The 20,026-nt window shown below is 44.2% G+C and overlaps 1 protein-coding gene across 1 annotated transcript; it reads right to left on the reverse strand.

Moving 5' to 3' along the window:
- Positions 1-6,342: 6,342 nt before the first annotated feature.
- LOC124017851 lies at positions 6,343-20,026 on the reverse strand. Its single transcript, XM_046333086.1, has 8 exons — positions 19,575-20,026; positions 19,360-19,463; positions 18,879-18,942; positions 17,641-18,716; positions 9,170-9,470; positions 8,887-8,990; positions 8,719-8,782; positions 6,343-8,537 (listed from the first exon to the last, which is right to left on the reverse strand). The coding sequence occupies exons 1-8, from the start codon at positions 19,867-19,869 to the stop codon at positions 7,447-7,449; spliced, it is 3,099 nt and encodes a 1,032-aa protein (XP_046189042.1). The 5' UTR covers positions 19,870-20,026; the 3' UTR covers positions 6,343-7,446.

Raw genomic sequence — 20,026 nt, forward strand, 5'->3', positions numbered from 1 at the left:
AGCCCATAGGGATTAGTACAGGAAGCTAACACAAGTCTTCAAGGTTACTCATCAAAAGAGAGTGGTTCATCGAACCACCTCGGTTACATTTCACTCTCCTTTGACCTCATACTCAGAGATCACGGCACCAATATAACTGATTGGGGTTCAAATCAGGCCTCCTGCACAAGACCACTTTCTGTGGCAAACAGAAACATCTGTGCAACCCATTTAATGAGAATGCAACAGACGTGGTTCGGTGATCCATGCATGTGATAAGCAAACTGGCTGAAGACGTGTTAAGTTTAACCCAGGGCTCCACTTTTGTGACAAGTCACTTATCACAAAAGCGTGGTCATCAAACCACCTGTTAGACTTCACCCTCATTTGACCTCCTCCTTGAAGACTCATCCAAGTCACAGGACCAATGCCTAGGCTTTAGCTCACAGGCTAACACAGTCTTAACCCATTGTCACGTTGACCTTATAATGACTACCCTTGCCGGAGAATTGAAACGGACCTCTAACAATAACTAACACGTCCAACACAAACATACACGTGAAACTAACAACACTTGTGCAATTAAAGGCCTTTTTTAATAGCATTGTGGTTAGAATGCTTCAGGAGGGCGGTCACGTGGGTTGGAGGCAGAAGTCCTGAGGTTGAGTCGCCCTATGAGCTGAATCGGGGGGAAGCTGTACTCGCTAAACAAGCAGCGTGACGTCCTTTACAACGGTGCCACTGGACTCTACAGTTGTGATGGTTCAACCACTGGGGGCGCTGTGGAGCCAGTTAAGGTGGTGAATGTAGCAGATGAGGATCTGTGAAACTTATTCAGCAGGCCGAAGCGTCATCCTTGCGTAATAGCAGGACTTTTTCAATAGCGCATGAGCTGTAACCCTTCAGGAGGGCGGTCAAGTGTGTTAGCGAGGCAGAGGTCCTGAGTTCTTGTCTTGGTATGAGCTGAATCACAGGCACACGGAACCCACTCCAATTTGCCTACCGCTCCAACAGATCTGTGGAAGATGCCATTTCCATCGCTTTTCACACAGCCCTAACACATCTGGACAAGAGGAACACCTATGTGAGAATGCTGTTTATTGACAACAGTTTAGCATTAAACACTATTGTTCTCTCTAAGCTTGGCACTATGCTCAGAGCCCTTGGTCTGGACACCACCCTCTGAAACTGGATCCTGGACTTCCTGATGGGCAGACCACAAGGTGTGAGGATTGGCAACAACACCTCCTCCACACTGACACTTAACACAGGGCCCCCCAGGGGTGTGTCCTCAGCCCTCTGCTGTACTCCCTGTTCAGCCACGACTGCGTGGATTTGCACGACACTAACGCAGTAATCAAATTTGCTGACGACACCACAGTTGTAGACCTGATAACCAACAACGACGAGTCAGCCTATAGGAAGGAGGTAAGTGTGTTATCACAACAACCTCCCCTTCAACGTCAGCAAATAAAGTTGACTGTTGACTTTAGGAAACAGAGGAGGGAACATACCCCAATCCACATCAATGGGATTGCAGAAGAGAGAGTAAACAGTTTTATGTTCCTCTGCGTCCACATCACTAAGAACTTGTCATGGACCAACACCACCACCACTATTGTCAAGGCGGCTGAAGAAATTTGTCATGCCACTACAAATACTACCGCTGCACAATCGAAAGCGGCCTGACCAGTTGCATCACTGCCTGGTACGGAAATGTCTCCGTCCATGACCGCAAGGCCCTCCAGCAAGTGGTGAAGAAGGCCCAGTACAACACTGGGACCGAGCTTCCACCCATCAAAGACATCTACTGGAAACGGTGCCTGAGGAAGGCCCGCAGCATCATCAAGGACCACACACCCCAGTCACAAGCTGTTCACTTCCTTACCGTTGGGCAGATGGTATTGGAGCACGAGGTCTGATACCAACAAGCTCAAGAGACAGTTTCTGTCCACAAGCCATCAGACTGCTTGAACACTTGAACTGGACCGACCACCTGCAGATGGTATTGGAGCACGAGGTCTGATACCAACAAGCTCAAGAGACAGTTTCTGTCCACAAGCCATCAGACTGCTTGAACACTTGAACTGGACCGACCACCTGCTCTGATTCTCCACACGTTAGTACACATGTACACACACAGATAAACACACCCACACTGTGTGTACAACACATTACATTATGAACACCTACTCTTTCCATGACATAGACTGACCAGGTGAATCCAGATGAAAGCTATGATCCCTTCTTAATGTCACTTATTAAATCCACTTCAATCAGGAGACAGGTTAAAGAATGATTTTTTATCCTTGAGACAATTGAGACATGGATTGGGTATGTGTGCCATTCAGAGGGTGAATGGGCAAGACACAATATTTAAGTGCCTTTGAACGGGGTATGGTAGTAGGTGCCAGGCACACCGGTTTGTGTCAAGAACTGCAATGATGCTGGGATTTTCACGCTCAACAGTTTCCTGTTTTCTCAACTCCCTCTTCCAATTAAGGCTAATTGAAAAGCTGTTCAAAAGAGGACATTGTATTCCTTTTTCTTGTTCTCCCTGACGAAGGCCATGCAGCCGAAACACATTGGTTTTTTAAAACTTTGTTTCTATTGAACATGCCGTACTAATAAAGGCATTTTAATCAATTATATGAAGAGTGCCTTGGTCCTCTTCTCTTTTTGAGTTTCCTGTGTGTATCAAGAATAGTCCACCTCCCAAAGGACATTCAGCCAACTTGACACAACTGTGGGAAGCCTTGGAGTCAACATGGGCCAACACCCCTGTGGAATGCTTTCAACACCTTGTAGAGTCCATGTTCTGAAGAACTGAGGCTGTTCTGAGGGCAAGGGGGGTGCGCAACTCAATATTAGCCAGTCGTTCTTAATGTTTTGTACACTCAGTGTAAACACAATACATTTTGCACCAACTGTATTAGTCTATTATATGAATGTTAATCTGTATGGAGAATCAAAAACAACGAGTGAGTGGTTTCAAATCTGATATTATGAAAGTAGGAAGGTGATGTTCTAGGTGAGATAAATCTACAGGTACTGTTAATACCTCCAGAAGATGAGGTTTCTCTAGACCATAGTACCTCTGGGGATTCTGGGATTAAAGAAGAGGTGAGTGAGTAGCTTGGTTTCTAGAGCAGAGCTATTCAACCGGGGGGCCGCACCCCCTAGGGGTATTAAAATATATATATTTAAAATGTTTTTATAAATATCGCTAGCAACAAAATATATACTTACAGTAGAAAAGAATGTCTAATGATGTCAACTTTATTTCTACCTAATATTGAGTAAATTACACTCACTGGAGTATCTGACACAGGCGTTAAGAAAGCACCAGTCAATAGCCCCCCAGTCAATAGCCCCCCAGTCAATAGCCCCCAGTCAATAGCCCCCAGTCAATAGCCCCCCCCAGTCAATAGCCCCCAGTCAGTCATCCACCAGTCAATAGCCCCCAGTCAATAGCCCCCAGTCAATCAGCCCCCAGTCAATAGCCCCCAGTCAATAGCCCCCCAGTCAATAGCCCCCCAGTCAATAGCCCCCCAGTCAATAGCCCCCAGTCAATAGCCCCCCAGTCAATAGCCCCCAGTCAATAGCCCCCAGTCAATAGTCCCCCCAGTCAATAGCCCCCAGTCAATAGCCCCCAGTCAATAGTCCCCCCAGTCAATAGCCCCCAGTCAATAGCCCCCAGTCAATCCACCAGTCAATAGCCCCCAGTCCCCCCAGTCAATAGCCCCCAGTCAATAGCCCCCAGTCAATAGCCCCCAGTCAATAGCCCCCCAGTCAATAGCCCCCAGTCAGTCATCCACCAGTCAATAGCCCCCAGTCAATCCAGCCCCCAGTCAATAGCCCCCCACCAGTCAATAGCCCCCAGTCAATAGCCCCCAGTCAATAGCCCCCAGTCAGTCATAGCCCCCCAGTCAGTCAGTCATCCACCAGTCAATAGCCCCCAGTCAATAGCCCCCAGTCAATAGCCCCCAGTCAGTCATCCACCAGTCAATAGCCCCCAGTCAGTCATCCACCAGTCAATAGCCCCCAGTCAGTCATCCACCAGTCAATAGCCCCCAGTCAGTCATCCACCAGTCAATAGCCCCCAGTCAGTCATCCATCCAGTCAATAGCCCCCAGTCAGTCATCCACCAGTCAATAGCCCCCAGTCAATCCACCAGCCCCCCAGTCAGTCATCCACCAGTCAATAGCCCCCAGTCAATCATCCACCCAGTCAGTCAATAGCCATCCAGTCAATAGTCCCCAGTCAATAGCCCCCCAGTCCCCCAGTCAATAGCCCCCAGTCCCCCAGTCAGTCATCCACCAGTCAATAGTCCCCCAGTCAATAGCCCCCAGTCAATAGCCCCCAGTCAGTCATCCACCAGTCAATAGCCCCCCAGTCAGTCATCCACCAGTCAATAGCCCCCAGTCAGTCATCCACCAGTCAATAGCCCCCAGTCAGTCATCCACCAGTCAATAGCCCCCCAGTCAGTCATCCACCAGTCAATAGCCCCCAATAGCCCCAGTCAATAGCCCCCAGTCAGTCATCCACCAGTCAATAGCCCCCAGTCAATAGCCCCCAGTCAGTCATCCACCAGTCAATAGCCCCCAGTCAATAGCGCCCAGTCAGTCATCCACCAGTCAATAGTCCCCCAGTCAATAGCTCCCCAGTCAGTCATCCCCCAGTCAGTCATCCACCAGTCAATAGTCCCCCAGTCAATAGCCCCCAGTCAGTCATCCCCCAGTCAGTCATCCACCAGTCAATAGTCCCCCAGTCAGTCATCCACCAGTTAATAGCCCCCAGTCAATAGCCCCCAGTCAGTCATCCACCAGTCAATAGCCCCCAGTCAGTCATCCACCAGTCAGTCATCCACCAGTCAATAGTCCCCCAGTCAGTCATCAACCAGTCAATAGTTCCCCATCAATAGCCCCCATCCAGTCATCTCCCAGTCAATAGTCCCCCAGTCAGTCATCCCCAGTCATCCACCAGTCATCTCCCAGTCAGTCATCCACCAGTCAATAGCCCCCAGTCAGTCATCCACCAGTCAATCCCCCATCCAGTCATCTCCCCAGTCAATAGTCCCCCATCCAGTCATCTCCCAGTCAATAGTCCCCCCATCAATAGCAATAGCCCCCAGTCAGTCATCTCCCAGTCAATAGCCCCCATATAGTCATCTCCCAGTCAATAGCCCACCAGTCAATAGTCCCCCATCAATAGCCCCCCCCCAGTCAGTCATCTCCCCCAGTCAATAGCCCCCATATAGTCATCTCCCAGTCAATAGCGCCCCCAGTATAGTCATCTCCCAGTAAATAGCCCCCAGTCAGTCAGTCATCTCCCCATCCAGTCAATCTCCCAGTCAATAGTCCCCCATCAATAGCAGTCATCTCTCCCAGTCAATAGTCCTCCATCAATAGCCCCCAGTCAGTCATCTCCCAGTCAATAGCCCCCAGTCAATAGCCCCCATATAGTCATCTCCCAGTCAATAGCCCCCAGTCAATAGCCCCCAGTCAGTCATCTCCCAGTCAATAGCCCCCATCAGTCATCTCCCAGTCAATAGCCCCCAAAAGTCCTCCCAGTCAATAGTCATCTCCCAGTCAATAGCCCCCAGTCAATAGTCCCCCATATAGTCATCTCCCAGTCAATAGCCCCCCAGTCAATAGTCCCCCAGTCAATAGCCCCCCATATAGTCATCCCCCAGTCAATAGCCCCCAGTCAATAGCCCCCAATATAGTCATCTCCCAGTCAATAGTCCCCCATATAGTCATCTCCCAGTCAATAGCCCCCATATAGTCATCTCCCAGTCAATAGCCCCCCCATCAATAGCCCCCCAGTCAGTCATCTCCCAGTCAATAGCCCCCAGTCAATAGCCCCCAATATAGTCATCTCCCAGTCAATAGCCCCCAGTCAATAGTCCCCCATATAGTCATCTCCCAGTCAATAGCCCCCAGTCAATAGCCATCCCCATCAATAGCCCCCAGTCAATAGCCCCCAGTCAGCCCCATCCACCAGTCAAGTCAGCCCCCAGTCATCCCCAGTCAGTCAATAGCCCCCAGTCAATAGTCCCCATCAATAGCCCCCAATAGCCCCCAGTCAGTCATCTCCCAGTCAATAGCCCCCATCCAGTCATCTCCCAGTCAATAGCCCCCAGTCAATAGTCCTCCATCAATAGCCCCCAGTCAGTCATCTCCCAGTCAATAGCCCCCCATATAGTCATCTCCCAGTCAATAGTCCCCCAGTCAATAGTCCCCCAGTCAACCTTTGTTTAACCAGCTAAACAGCAGCTCTTAGTGAAAATGTGTTTGGAGTTACCGTTCTAGCTTATAGACTATGTTAGAGTTCCTCTTCCAATTATAATGTGGCAAGGTCAAAATTCTTAAAAAATAATATTTATTTAAAAATGTTGATAACTTCTCCCTGCCATTCTCCTGATGATAAGACATGTGAAAAATGTTTTGCTAACATATGATGAGGATCCCTGGTTGACCGGTTTGCCTGAGTGGGGATTCCTGGTTGGCCGGTTTGCCTGGGCGGGGATCCCTGGGCAAGGAAAGGTTGAAGACTCCAGGTCTACAGTGATGATGCACATCCTAACCTGCCAAACCTGCTCAAAACAGTCAGAATGGAAAGGAATAAACCAGAGAGAACTCTGATTGAATTGATTGGGTTGAAATTCAATTCATTCCAATTCTGGGACTCAAAAACCAGCATATGGTTTCCGAGGCTGAATATGATGAAGGTGGTAAAGGGGTATGAAGATAGTTCTATAAACACAACCACTGACAACCTACCATTCCAGTCAGCACTCTCTCTACTTGCACCAGCTAGGTCACCATGTCCATTTACAGTGCCAGGACTGTGTTGGTGTCCGTGAAACTGTCGCTTTGCTCTTCTGCCATGTCGATGTCCAGAAAAGAGGTCACCGTTGCGCTCTTCCCTGAACCTTCCTCCTCTTCCCTGAACCTTCCTCCTCTTTCCTGCGTTCAGGTAAGAGAAGAGCCGAGCAACGAGCTCTCAACCACCAACAGGCTTTGCTCACCCAGGCACCTGTCCAGAGCTTCCTGAATTCTTAAATGCTGTTCTTTGGTTTACCACTGCACCAATACAAATTCATGAGGATGTTTAAAATCTTCACCTGTAATAACTTATACATTATCAATCCACTGCATCCACCAAGCATCAAGACAGCTGACCTGAAAACACTACCACTACACACAGAGGGTCGTGTTCAATGTGGAAAACATCAAAACTGTTAAAAACACATGGACCCAGTGTTCATATGAAAACCCCAATAGTGTGGAGCCATTCCCCTTATTCCCTATCATTATGCCGGGTGGAGAAGCGTGAAGTTCCCCCTAGATGCTGATGTTGGGTAAGTTTAGCATGTTTTTTCCATAAGTGGTAAAGGTTAGGATTGGGAGAGAGGAAGCTGATCCTAGATCTGTATCTAGTCGGAACTTCACCCTGGAACACTCAGGGCAGCATAACGTCCTGTGGCCTGCCACCAGTGTGGACGAGGAGGTGCTTCTTCATGTGGCCGGACTGGGTGAAGGACTTCCCACAGTAGACACAGTGAAATGGTTTCTCTCCGGTGTGCACCCTCTCATGCATCTTCAGCTGGTGGCTGTGGGAGAAGCGCTTGGTACAGTGGCTGCAGCCGTACGGTTTCTCCCCTGTATGGACCCGCATGTGCCTCCGCAGGTGCGCCGGCTGAGGGAAGGGCTTTCCACAGAGGCTGCACCGGAGCTGCTTCTTGGGCGAGTGAGATGTCAGCTGTTGTTGCTGCTTTTCTATGCCTTTCGATGAAGAAGTGGTGCTTATGTTGAAATTCAGGAAGGGGGCTGGCTTCCCTCTTTGGGGAACCTGGAGGAGAGTAACCCTTGGGGATGAAAAGCTGTTTTGGGTGGACAGTGCGTTGAAATCTGGCAACTTGGACCTTGATCCTACAGTTGTCCCTTGTTCTGCATGTTGAGTGTCAGGGGGACATGTTGTCTGTCCAGACTCCATTCCCCCTCTTCCTCTGTTGTCCACAAGCTGCCTGCTGTCTGAACAAACCTCTCCAGATGTCACCTCTTGGCCAGTTATGCTCCATTCTGAACTCATATCTGCCTCCACTTTAATGGGAACTGAGTCCACCATCACCACATCAGGCAGCCAGTCCAGAGAGCCTGAAGCAGACATGCAGACCCCAGAGTTACCAGGCACCCCTCTCCTCTCTGGATGTTCAGACAGCCTTTTGGAGTCTGGCCCTGCATTGTGAGGAGCATTCACAGTTGGGTTGTCAGTCTCTTGGTTCTCTGTCCATTGGGACAGGCTGTATTCTATGGGTTGATGGTCAGTTTCCCAGGTCACACCCTCAGCAACCTGATGGTCCTGTCTTGTTCTGCTGTATTGTGACGCTGGATGCTGGAACGTCTGGTTTTCAGGTTCTATATTGAGTGAGGTGTCTGGAGCTCTGTGTCTGTTGCCCTGCTGGTCCAGGTCTGTGGGTTCAGTAGATGATGAAGAACCTTGTTCTGCCACAATGATCTTCTCACTGCTCTCACTGACTGGTTGGACAATCTCTGAAATGGGTCAATGTAAAGCACAGCATCAGCTTCCTGTAGTGGAGACGGATTATTTTTTGCCTTATTTATTAGTTATGGCTTATGACTAAGAAGTTTATCAAATACTGCAATACACACTTAAGTCTTTACTTAACATAAAGTATAAACTGCATAGATTTGATAAGTTGCACAAAAATACCTTCCGTTCTACTGGTGTCAAGGTTCTCCATTTTGATAAGAGGTGCCTCTCGCATATCTCCCATCTGTTTTGTATTCATCCGGAACATTTTATTAGAAACATATCCTCAAAACCATTTGAAATATGAGAAAACAAATCATATATTTGACAGTGTCTATGACAACTGACCTGCATGCTCCCATCCTGGTCTGTTGCTGTGTGTCCTGAATCTCTCCAGTTGGTGACATCCTGCGTTAACTTGCCCCTTTCACTGTCGGCAAAACAATTCTCCACTGCACCAGAAAACACAAACCCTTATAAAACGTTACATATCTACATGATCCATTATTTTAAAAGTGTTGAAATATGTTTCTTAACTACAATATCAAATATATTCTACATGAACATTATTTTTAACGTGTTGAAATGTGGTTTAAAAAACTACAATATCTTAGTCTGTCTGATGACTTTCCTACTAAGCTCCCTCTTGCTCGGGCAACACGATTGGTGTCGCGACAGTGAACTGTGCGTCGCAGGGCTCCGAATTTCTCTGTGCCCCGTTGAGAACTCTGGTATTTTGTCAAAACCAGCTTCCTCCGCAGGTTATCGATTTCTTTCTGGCTATGGGAAATTTCCAAACGTAAGGCAGCATGGCCATCATCTACAAGTTTGCAGATTTCGGCAACGGCTGCATTCGCCAAAACCTCAATGATGGAGGCTAGCTGAGCATGAAAGACGACGGTATCGGCCATGTTCTTGGCACTATGTCTAATTTAAACACTTATGTTATAGTAATTTGCATTGCAGTGTTCAATCAACGTCCTCAAAGTTCACACGGTATGCTTCAAACGTAAATATATTTTTATCTGTGGAGCTAGACACAATAAGGATTTTCCAATAGTGGAATTTGCTGTTCGCCTTCAAAATAAATGTCCGCCATTGGAAGTGATTCAAATGGATACAAATATTGTAAACATGACATATTTGGACTAGATAATGCTTAAGATGAAATAGCTAGTTAATTTGATATAAAAAAGTGACTCTGTTTAAATCGCACTGTAGATGTATTATACTTTAGAATTGCATTAGGGGTGTACTCATAAGTTTGGACACCTACCCATTCAAGGGTTTTTCTTTATTTTTACTATTTTATACATGGTAGAATAATAGTTTAGACAATAAATATATGAAATAACACATGGAATCATGTAATATCCCAAAAAGTGTTCAATCTAAACATATTTTGTGTGCCTTGAATTCTAAATAATATCACTGACTGTCACCAGACCCACGGTGGGAACCACACATGTGGAGATCATCCGTTCACCAACACAATCTCCCATTTGGATTCCTTAGAGCAAAGGACATATTTCCACCGGTCTAATGTCCAATGCTTGTGTTTCCTGGCCCAAGCAAGTCTCTTCTTCTCATTGGTGTCCTTTAGTAGTGGTTTCTTTGCAGCAATTCGGCCACGAAGGCCTGATTCATGCAGTCTCCTCTGAACAGTTGATGTTGAGATGTGTCTGTTACTTGAACTCTGTGAAGCATTTATTTGGGCTGCAATCTGAGGTGCAGTTAACTCTAATGAACTATCCTCTGCAGCAGAGGTAAGTCTGGGTCTTCCTTTCCTGTGGCTGTCTTCATGAGATCCAGTTTCATCATAGCGTTTGATGGTTTTACGACTACACTTGAAGAAACTTTCAAAATTCTTGAAATTTTCCAGATTAACTGACCTTCATGTTTTAAAGTAATGATGGACTATCATCTCTCCTTGCTGATTTGAGCTTTGCTTGCCATAATATGGACTTGGTCTTTACCAAATAGGGCTATCTTCTGTATACCACCCCTACCATGTCACAACACCACTGATTGGATCAAATGCATTAAGGAAAGAGATTCCACAAATGGACTTTTAACAAGGCAAACCTGTTAGTTGAAAGGCATTCCAGGCGACTACCTTGTGAAGCTGTCAAGGCAAAAGATGGCTACTTTGAAGAATCTAAAATATATTTCTGATTTGTTTAACACTTTTTAGGTTAATACATGACTCCATATGTGTTATTTCATAGTATGTCTTCACTATTATTCTACAACTCAGAGAAGAGTAAAAGATAAAGAACCCTTGACTGAGTAGGTGTGTCCAAACTTGACAGGTACTGTTCATTTTGCAATGATGGGGTATTAGCCTACTTAGAGCTTAATGTGGCTCATTTCAGTCCCACAATATGCGCTACAACGCTATTATATGTGTAAACTCGTCAGAATTGTAATCTGTTGGTGTCACTAAGTAGGCTAATAACCCATTTCATGGACCCAAGATGAATAGGAAAGCCTGTACAGTGCATATAAGTATGCCCCCAATGCAATTCTAGTCTAATAGATCCACAATGGGATTAACTGTTTTTTGTTCTTATCAAAATAACAATTCTCTTTTGTTGAATTTACATAACAGTCCAACCTATTATTAAATGTTTTATTTTATTGTGCGCTGAATTAGTTTCATACACCTGTTTTATTATTCTGTTTTTATTGTAATGTATACAGGGCTCTCTTATAAAAGAGATGTGACTCTCAATAAGACCTTGTTTAGCATTATCTAGTCAAACTAATGGGTGCATTCGTAAATTACCTTCAGTGTGTCAAAGTGCGCTCTGAGCCGTTTTCAAATTCAGTGTTGTCAGATCGTTCGTTTGTAAATTCAGAGTGTTTTTTTCTGGCCGAGGAGTAGGGTTGATCCGAGGTTTCTGACCTCACAACTGCAGTCAAGCACAGAAGCAAACTGGCTAAAGTTGGCTAGCTACTTCCAGACACAAATGAGAAACCACCTCACTCTGACCATTATACTAACCCGAGCAGAGCTAGTTAGGCTGTTTTCATGTTATCTAGAGCTTTAGTGACTAACAGTGCTGCTAGCAACAATTGAATAATGTTTTTTGTCAACCTTTACTGACACCCGTCATATTCAACTAGTGTTGCGTGTTAGTAAACTCAGTTATTCTGTGCTCTGGCATACTCGAACGAGAATGCTCTGAAATCAGAGTAGATAGCCAGAGTGAATTTACATACGCACCCAAGGAATCCACTTGTATCCGTTTGAAGTCAGTCAAATGAGAGCTTTTATTTTGAAGACAACCCGTAAATTCCACTATTGTGGCTAGTCCTTATTGTGGCTAGCTTCTCGCAGGTTCTCTTTTTTGTTTATTTTTGTTCCGGAAACAAAAAATGTCTTCTACTTCGTGGATCGTTTTTCAAAATAAAGATTGGTTACACGCAACTTATGTTAGTTTCAACATTGCTACCTGCTGCTGTATCATATTGTAGCGACTGAAAGGAATCAAATGTTACAAAAATCAGCCTTTTGACTTGGAATTAAGGTAATTAAAACAAACACTTTGTCCTCCAAATATGATTATCTTACTAATTTGGTTCAAGTAGAAAAATACAGAATCAGCATACAACCTGAATTTAAAAAGGGAATAAATACATTCCTTCAATTTAAAGTAAATCAATTGAATAGTAGGCTAAGGGTTAGTAGTCTCAAAACTAACTGAAGCACCACACTGAGAATGCATTCTAACGCTGACCAATGTAACAGTAGAAATATTTAAATATCTGGATATAGAATGTCTAAATAGCCAATGGGATTGCTTATTGTCCTGAGTAATAGCTAAACATTGCCTTTTGTTTTTACAATAAATGACAACATTGTAAATAAAAATTTGTAATAATAACAACATTGGTAATATGGGTGTAGGTAGCGCAGCAAGCATGTGGTGAGCATATAATGGTTCATGTCGTCATTCCCAGTAACCTGTAACCACAATGTACTGGCTTCTCCTCCTTTCAGTAACGACTGGGGTTCAGGATCTGATCTCTGGAAAAGAACCACAGAACAAAACAGATTGTCAGACACAAACCAGAATGTAATACATGGAATATGAAAACACATGGTAACATACATATGGAAACATATGGTTCATGAAATTCTGAATAAATGAAAAACAATTGGCTGAATCCCATAGGCTTTTTTTTAAAGTCAAGGGGTCTGAATACTTTCACTTTGTTAGGTTACAGCCTTATTCAAATATTGATTATTCATTCCCCCCACCCCCTCAATCTACACACAATACCCCATAATGACAAAACCAAAACAGGTTTTTATAAATGTTCCTAATTTATAAAAATGTAAACTGAAATTAGTATTCAGACCCTTTACTCAGCACTTGATTGAAGCACCTTCACCAGCGATTACATCCTCGAGTCTTCTTGGGTATGACGTTAGAAGCTTGGCACACCTGTATTTGGGGAGTTTCTCCCATTCTTCTCTGCAAATCCTCTCAAGCTCTGTCAGGTTGGATGAGGAGCATGGCTACTCACACATTTTCAGGTTTCTTCAGAGATGTTCGATTGCTGCAGAGATTGTTGTCCTTCTGAGAGGTTATTCCATCTCCACAGAGGAACTGTAGAGCTCTGTCTGAGTGACCATTGGGTTTTGGTCACCTCCCTGGCCAAGGCCCTTCTCCCCCGATTGCTCAGTTTTGTTAATTTTATTTATTGATTTATTTCACCTTTATTTAACCAGGTAGGCAAGTAGAGAACAAGTTCTCATTTACATTTGCGACCTGGCAATTTGGTTTGGCTGGGCGCCTGCTCTAGGGAGTCTTGGTGGTTCCAAACTTCTTCCATTGAAGAATGGTCGAGGCCACTGTATTCTTGGGGACCTTCAATGCTGCAGAAATGTTCTGGTACCCTTCCCCAGGTCTGTGCCTCGACACAATCCTGTCTCTGAGATCTACGGACAATTCCTTCAACCTCATGGCTTGGTTTTTGCTCTGACATGCACTGTCAACTGTGGGGCCTTTAAATAGACAGGTGTGTGCCTTTACAAATTATGTCCAATCAATTGAATTTACCACAGGTGAACTCCAATCAATTAGTAGAAAACATCAAGGATGATCAATGGAAACAAGATGGACCTGAGCTTAATTTCGAGTCTCATAGCAAAGGGTCTGAATACTTATTTTTTTTAATTAAATTAGCAAACATTTGTAAAAACCTGTTTTTTGCTTTGTTATGAGGTATTGTGTGTAGATTGCTAAGGACATTTTTATATTTAATCCATTTTAGAATAAGGTTGTAACCTAACAAAATGTAGAAAAAGTCTATAGGGGTCTGAATACCTTCCGAGGGCACTGTATGTCATCGTGGTTACAAACCTTCCCTGTGGAGTATGTCCTGATTGTTTTTATTTGTCAAGATGGTGTGTAAGGTTCTGCAGACCAGAGACAGGTTCCAGTAGCCTGTCTTCCCGTCCACACGCAACACATTCCGGAGGATCCACACCAGTGACTCCAGAAGCTGCAAGCAAGTGAATCAGTTCAATGCTTTCAGTGTTTTAGTTGCCTATATCGATTAAGTGTTTGTTATTGGTCCCTAAAGCAGTTGTGTTTTATATATAAATATATAAAAAGAGGATAGGTAGTCACTAGGTAGGCTACATGTCAAACATTTATGGGCGATTCCTCACAAAATTATTATTTTCACTCAATTTAATCCATAGAAGGGTTCTTTGGAGGAAGTATTGTTGACATATTTGACATGCATCTTAAAAAATAAAAAAAAGGAATTGTTGGAATATGTGATATTTTGCTTACACAGGACTCCTGCAAGACTCCATATTATGTCATTTGTCGGTGCATACCAAAGATCCAGAGTGGGATCTCTGCTGCTTTTATGATTACATTTTTAAGTATTTCCAAGAGCGTGAATGTGAAATTGGATTCAAAATGGTCGCGCTCTGCTAGGGATTTGCAGGATGTGCAATGATAGACGTAAAAGGAGTGCTGTGATTGGTTACATTGCCAATTTAGCTGTATAAAATGGGACATAAATGTAAAACTACCACAACTTTGATTCTCCTGTAAAGTACGTTTGACAATAATTGTAAAAAAATAACCCCCCCCAAAAAAAAAATATATATATACTTTGAATTAGGGATGTGACAACTGGACAATTTTGCTCAATGTTTAAACGGCCATTTTTTATATAGTTTTTCCGTTAAAACGATAAGAAAAATAGATATAAAATAACACGTTAATTTACAATGCAGAATAATGGTCCTATTAACTATGTATGACCGCCAGGGCCAGCAAATTAAGTTATATATACAGCCACCCTTTACAGGCGTAGAACGCAGCTACAGGTAACTTTTCAGACAATAAAAAAAGTGCCGCATCAGGTCTGTACCTTCTCAGCCAGTATAATTCTGCTCCGGTGTAAAATGTACTGTATTTTTCCCCCAGACAACAATAAACATCGCTGATTTTAATTTGTATGGTATGGTAGCTAGATGCGTTTTATTTCTACAACATGTCTCGGTAAATTACGGTATTTAACAAACGTTAGTCATTTCTTTTAGGAGAGTGGACTGCGCGCAGGCAGCAATTATTTGATTGATAGTTCTGGTTGCATAGTGATGGATCTTGGTCCTGCTTCAGAAGCGGCATAATGGCATTCCTTAACAAAGAAAATATCCGTTCATATCACCAGATAAGGTTTCGTGTCGGTATTTTAAAACCCATAGTGTAATACCTACCCGAACAGACAGAGAAACAAACATGCAGTAGCCGACGGGATTTGAAGGGGTCACATTCCATTATGTCTGAAAAGCGTAATCGATACAGGCTACCGGAAGTCTACTATAATTTCATATGAGACAAAAAGTTCGAGTAGACTACCTCGTACCAGCAAGACTGACTGTAGAAATCGGTGCCATGAATTGGCTTGGATATTCTACACGCAACAGACCAAAGACTGAACACACACCAACTAGCATCATTAACGAAGAGACAGGCAGGCCAGCGTGAACGAGAGAGAAGCAGAAGGCAGAAGCTGCTCTGTTTTGGTCATCTGCATCTTCCAATGTCTTCTTGTCTTACAAATTCGCCTCTTCCTCTCTGGTTTTATTTGAATTATACAACTCCCCCAGGCCTTTATAGCCTATTGCCTATAAACATGGGAAATAATACACTATATATACACCCAAAAGGTATGTGGTCACCCCTTCAAATGATTGGATTTGGCTATTTCAGCCACACCCTTGTGTACAATTGACCACACAGCCATGCAGTCTCCATAGCTACAGTTGCAAAATAATGGCCTTACTGAAGAGCTCAGTGACTTTCAATGTGGCACCATCATAGAATGGCACCTTTACAACAAGTCAGTTCATCACATATCTGCCCTGCTCAACTCTTAAGTGCAGTTATTGCGAAGTGGAAACCATCTAGGAGCAACAATGACTGCGAAGTGGGAGGCCCCACAAGCTCACAGAACAGGACCTCCGAGTGCTGAAGCGTGTAAAAAAGAATGTCAGAAACGTGTTATTGCAATCAAAATACTACTCATATTACAGAGCAAGCAGTACAGTTGAATATGACACCAAATGATGCTTTGAAGCACCTACAACTGAAATATTTACTCTTAAAGGAGGCCTGGTAAGGCCAAAATGTCACTATTTTATTTAACTAGGCAGGTCAGTATAAGAAAAATCATTGCGACAAAAGACAACACAACATAAAGAGAGACCTAAGGCAACAACATAGCAACAAATATTCCAACTTCAATTAAATACTTTTCAATTATGCTTTAAGGTAAATGTCAAATATATCCCAACTATCCTTCCTCCAAAGGAACATTCTACAGATTGCATTTCATATTTTTTTTTAAAGTGTTCTAGTTTTGTGAGGATTCATCCTTATATAAGTATATGTATTAAATTAATGGTCATCTAAACGTTATTTTCAGTAGAATCATGTATGGAGAATCCAAAACAAAGTGAGCGGTTTCAAATGCTGATATTAGGAAAGCAGAAAGGTAATTTTCTGGTTGTTCTATGCGAGATAAATCTACAGGAGCTGTACTTACCTCCAGGAGATGAAGTTTCCCCAGACCATGATAACTGTGGTGATTCTGGGAATAAATGAGAGGTGAGTGAGTAGCTTGGGTCTACAATGCTGGTGCACATCCTAACCTGTCTAGCCTGCTCAAAACAGTCAGAATGGAAAGGAATAAACCATAATTCTGATTGAATTGAAAGGGTTCTAATTTTATTCATTCTAATTCTGGGACTCAATCTCATTGCAACTGTAAATAGAAAATAGTTTTCCTAGGCAGAATGTGATGGGAAGGGTAGAGGGGGATCAATACGGCTTTACTGAACGCTCTACAAATCCAACCATATTAAACCCTGTATCACAAACATTGGCAAGCTTACCATTCCAGTCAGCACTCTCTCCCCTTGCAACTGCTGGGTTGCCAGGTCCTTTTCCAGACCCAGGAGTGTTCTGGCATCTGGGAACCCTGCGCCTTCCTCCTCATCCCCGGCTCTGTTCATCCAAGTAAAAACAAAAACGAGCTCTCGACCACCAACAGACCTCGCTCGCCTAGGCACCTGTCCAGTGCTTCCTGAACTCTTAACTGCTGTTTGATATGAATACGATTGGTAACAAATTCATAAGGATGTAGCCTAGCAGTTAAGGGCTTTGAGTCAGTAACTGAAAAGTCACAGGTTCGAATTGCAAAGCCAACCAAGCTGAAAAATCTTATTGCACATGTAAGTTGCTATGGATAAGAGTGTCTGCTAACTGACTCAAATGTGATGTTTAAAATCTTCACCTTTAATAATATACATTATCAGTTCACTCTGGACCAAGCATCAAGCCAGCTGAACTGAAAACACAACCACTACACACAGAGGGAAGCGTTCAATGTGGTATCTATGCAAACTGTTAAAAACACATGGACCCAGTGTTCATATGAAAACCCCAGTAGTGTGGAGCCATTCCCCTTACAACTAGGGTGGAAGAGGAACTATGGGGAAAGACCAGTTTTTCCCTGGTCTGGTCATGTGGTGTAGAAAAACTCCCCTCAGGGCAGCCCAACGTCCTGTGGCCTGCCACCAGTGTGGACAAGGAGATGCTTCTTCATGTGGCCAGACTGGGTGAAGCACTTCCCACAGTAGACACATTGAAATGGTTTCTCTCCGGTGTGGACTCTCTCATGCATCTTCAGCTGGTGGCTGTGGGAGAAGCGCTTGGTGCAGTGGCTGCAGCCGTACGGTTTCTCCCCCGTATGGACCCGCATGTGACTCCGCAGGTTCGCCGGCTTGTGGAAAAGCTTTCCGCAGAGGCTGCACCGGAGCTGCCTCTGGGTGGAGTGAGACATCAGTTGTTGTGGCTGCTTTTCTATGACTTTCAATGAAGAAGTGGAGCCTCTGAAATTCAGGAAGGGTGCTGGCTTCCCTCTTTGGGGAACCTGGTGGAGGGTAACCCTTGGGGATGAAAAGCTGTTTTTGGTGGACAGTCCATTGAAATCCGGCATCTTGGACCTTGATCCTACAGTTGTTGCTTGCTCTGTGTTTTGAGTGTCACAGAGAGACTTTGTCTGTCCAGACTCCATTCCCCCTCTTCCTCTGTTGTCCAAAAGCTGCCTGCTGTCTGAACAGACCTCTCCAGATGTCAACTCTTGGCCAGTTATGCTCCATTCTGAACTCATATCTGCCTCCACTTTAATGGGAACTGAGTCCACCAGCACCACATCAGGCAGCCAGTCCAGAGAGCCTGAAGCAGACATGCTGACCCCTGAGTTACCTGACACCCCTCTCCTCTCTGGATGTCCAGACAGCCTCTTGGAGTCTGGCCCTGCATTGTGAGGAGCATTCACAGTTGGGTTGTCAGTCTCTTGGTTCTCTGTCCATTGGGACAGGCTGTATTCTATGGGCTGATGGTCAGTTTCCCAGGTCACACCCTCAGCAACCTGATGGTCCTGTCTTGTTCTGCTGTATTGTGACGCTGGATGCTGGAACGTCTGGTTTTCAGGTTCTATATTGAGTGAGGTGTCTGGAGCTCTGTGTCTGTTGCCCTGCTGGTCCAGAAGGCCTGTGGGTTCAGTAGATGATGAAGAACCTGGTTCTGCCACAATGATCTTCTCACTGCTCTCACTGACTGGTTGGACAATCTCTGAAATGGGGAAAAGTAAAGCACAGCATCAGCTTCCTGTAGTGGAGACGGATTCTTCTTTGCCTTATTTATTAGTTATGAATAATGACTAAGAAGTTTATCAAATACTGCAATAAAGGCTTTACTCAACAAAGTGTAAATTGGATAGATTTAATAAAATACCTTCTGTTCTGCTGTTGTGAAAGTTCTCCATTTTGATAAGAGGAGCCTCTTGCATTTCTGCCGTCTGTGTTTTGTATACATCAGGAACATTTTATTAGAAAAATATCCCAACATTTTAAATATGAGAAGAAAATGATTAGGGACATTCCGCCACCCAACACATTTTCGGATGGGCCGTTAAAACAGGTGTCATGTCTCTCTTTGGTCACTAAAGATCCCATGTCACTTATCGTAGAGTAGGGATCCTGGCTAAATTCCCAATCTGGCCCTCATACCATCATGGCCACCTAATCATCCCCAGTTTACAATTGGTTCATTCATTCCCCCTCCTCTCCCCTGTAACTATTCCCCAGGTCCCTGCTGTGAATGAAAATGTGTTCAGTCAATTTACCTGGTAAAATATGGGTAAAATAAAAATCACACCACCACTTGAAATATGCAAACATAAATTATCAATTTTACTGTGTCCATGTCAACTGACCTGCATGCCCCCATCCTGGTCTGTCCCTGTGAGTCCTGAGTCTCGCCAGTTGGTGACATCCTGCATAAAGTTGCCTCCATCACTGTCGTCAAGACGATTTTCCACTGCACCAGAAAATAGAATCCTTCATAACCGTTATATCTTATACATTACCAATTATTTGTTAACGTGTTTAAATAAGGTTAAAAAACAACAACTACAATATCCATCTCTACCTGTTGACTTTCCTACGAAGCTCCCTCTTCCCCGAACAATATGACCGCTGTCAACGCGCCTGTGAACTGTGCGTCGCAGGGGTCCAAATCTCTCTGCGCTTCGTCGAGAATTCTGGAATTTTGTCAGCAGCAGCTTCCTCCGCAGGTTATCGATTTCTTTCTGGCTATGGGAAATTTCCAAACGTAAGGCAGCATGGCCGTCACCTACAAGTTTGCAGATTTCGGCAACGGCTGCATTTGCCAAAACCTCAATGATGGAGGCTAGCTGAGCATGAAAGGCGACGGTATCGTACATGTCCTTTATGTTAAACACTTATATTAAAGTAATTTGCATTTGAGTATTCCGTCAACGTCATGAGACGACACAGTTCACACCATATATCGTATACTTCACACACATCTCGTTTGTTACGCTACTTCCTGGATCTTTTTTTTCAGAATAAGGGTTGCTT

This window comes from Oncorhynchus gorbuscha, unplaced genomic scaffold, assembly GCF_021184085.1.
Source record: "Oncorhynchus gorbuscha isolate QuinsamMale2020 ecotype Even-year unplaced genomic scaffold, OgorEven_v1.0 Un_scaffold_346, whole genome shotgun sequence".
In the NCBI taxonomy this organism is placed as follows: domain Eukaryota; kingdom Metazoa; phylum Chordata; class Actinopteri; order Salmoniformes; family Salmonidae; genus Oncorhynchus; species Oncorhynchus gorbuscha.

What these genes read in the sequence shown, in the direction of transcription:
- LOC124017851 (XM_046333086.1), bottom strand. Translation starts at nt 19,869, where the DNA reads ATGTACGATACCGTCGCCTTTCATGCTCAGCTAGCCTCCATCATTGAG. An exon ending in ACCAGGATGGGGGCATGCAG is followed by an intron (nt 18,943 to 19,359) that starts GTCAGTTGACAT and finishes TACAAAACACAG; the next exon opens with ACGGCAGAAATGCAAGAGGC. An exon ending in ACCAGGATGGGAGCATGCAG is followed by an intron (nt 8,783 to 8,886) that starts GTCAGTTGTCAT and finishes AATACAAAACAG; the next exon opens with ATGGGAGATATGCGAGAGGC.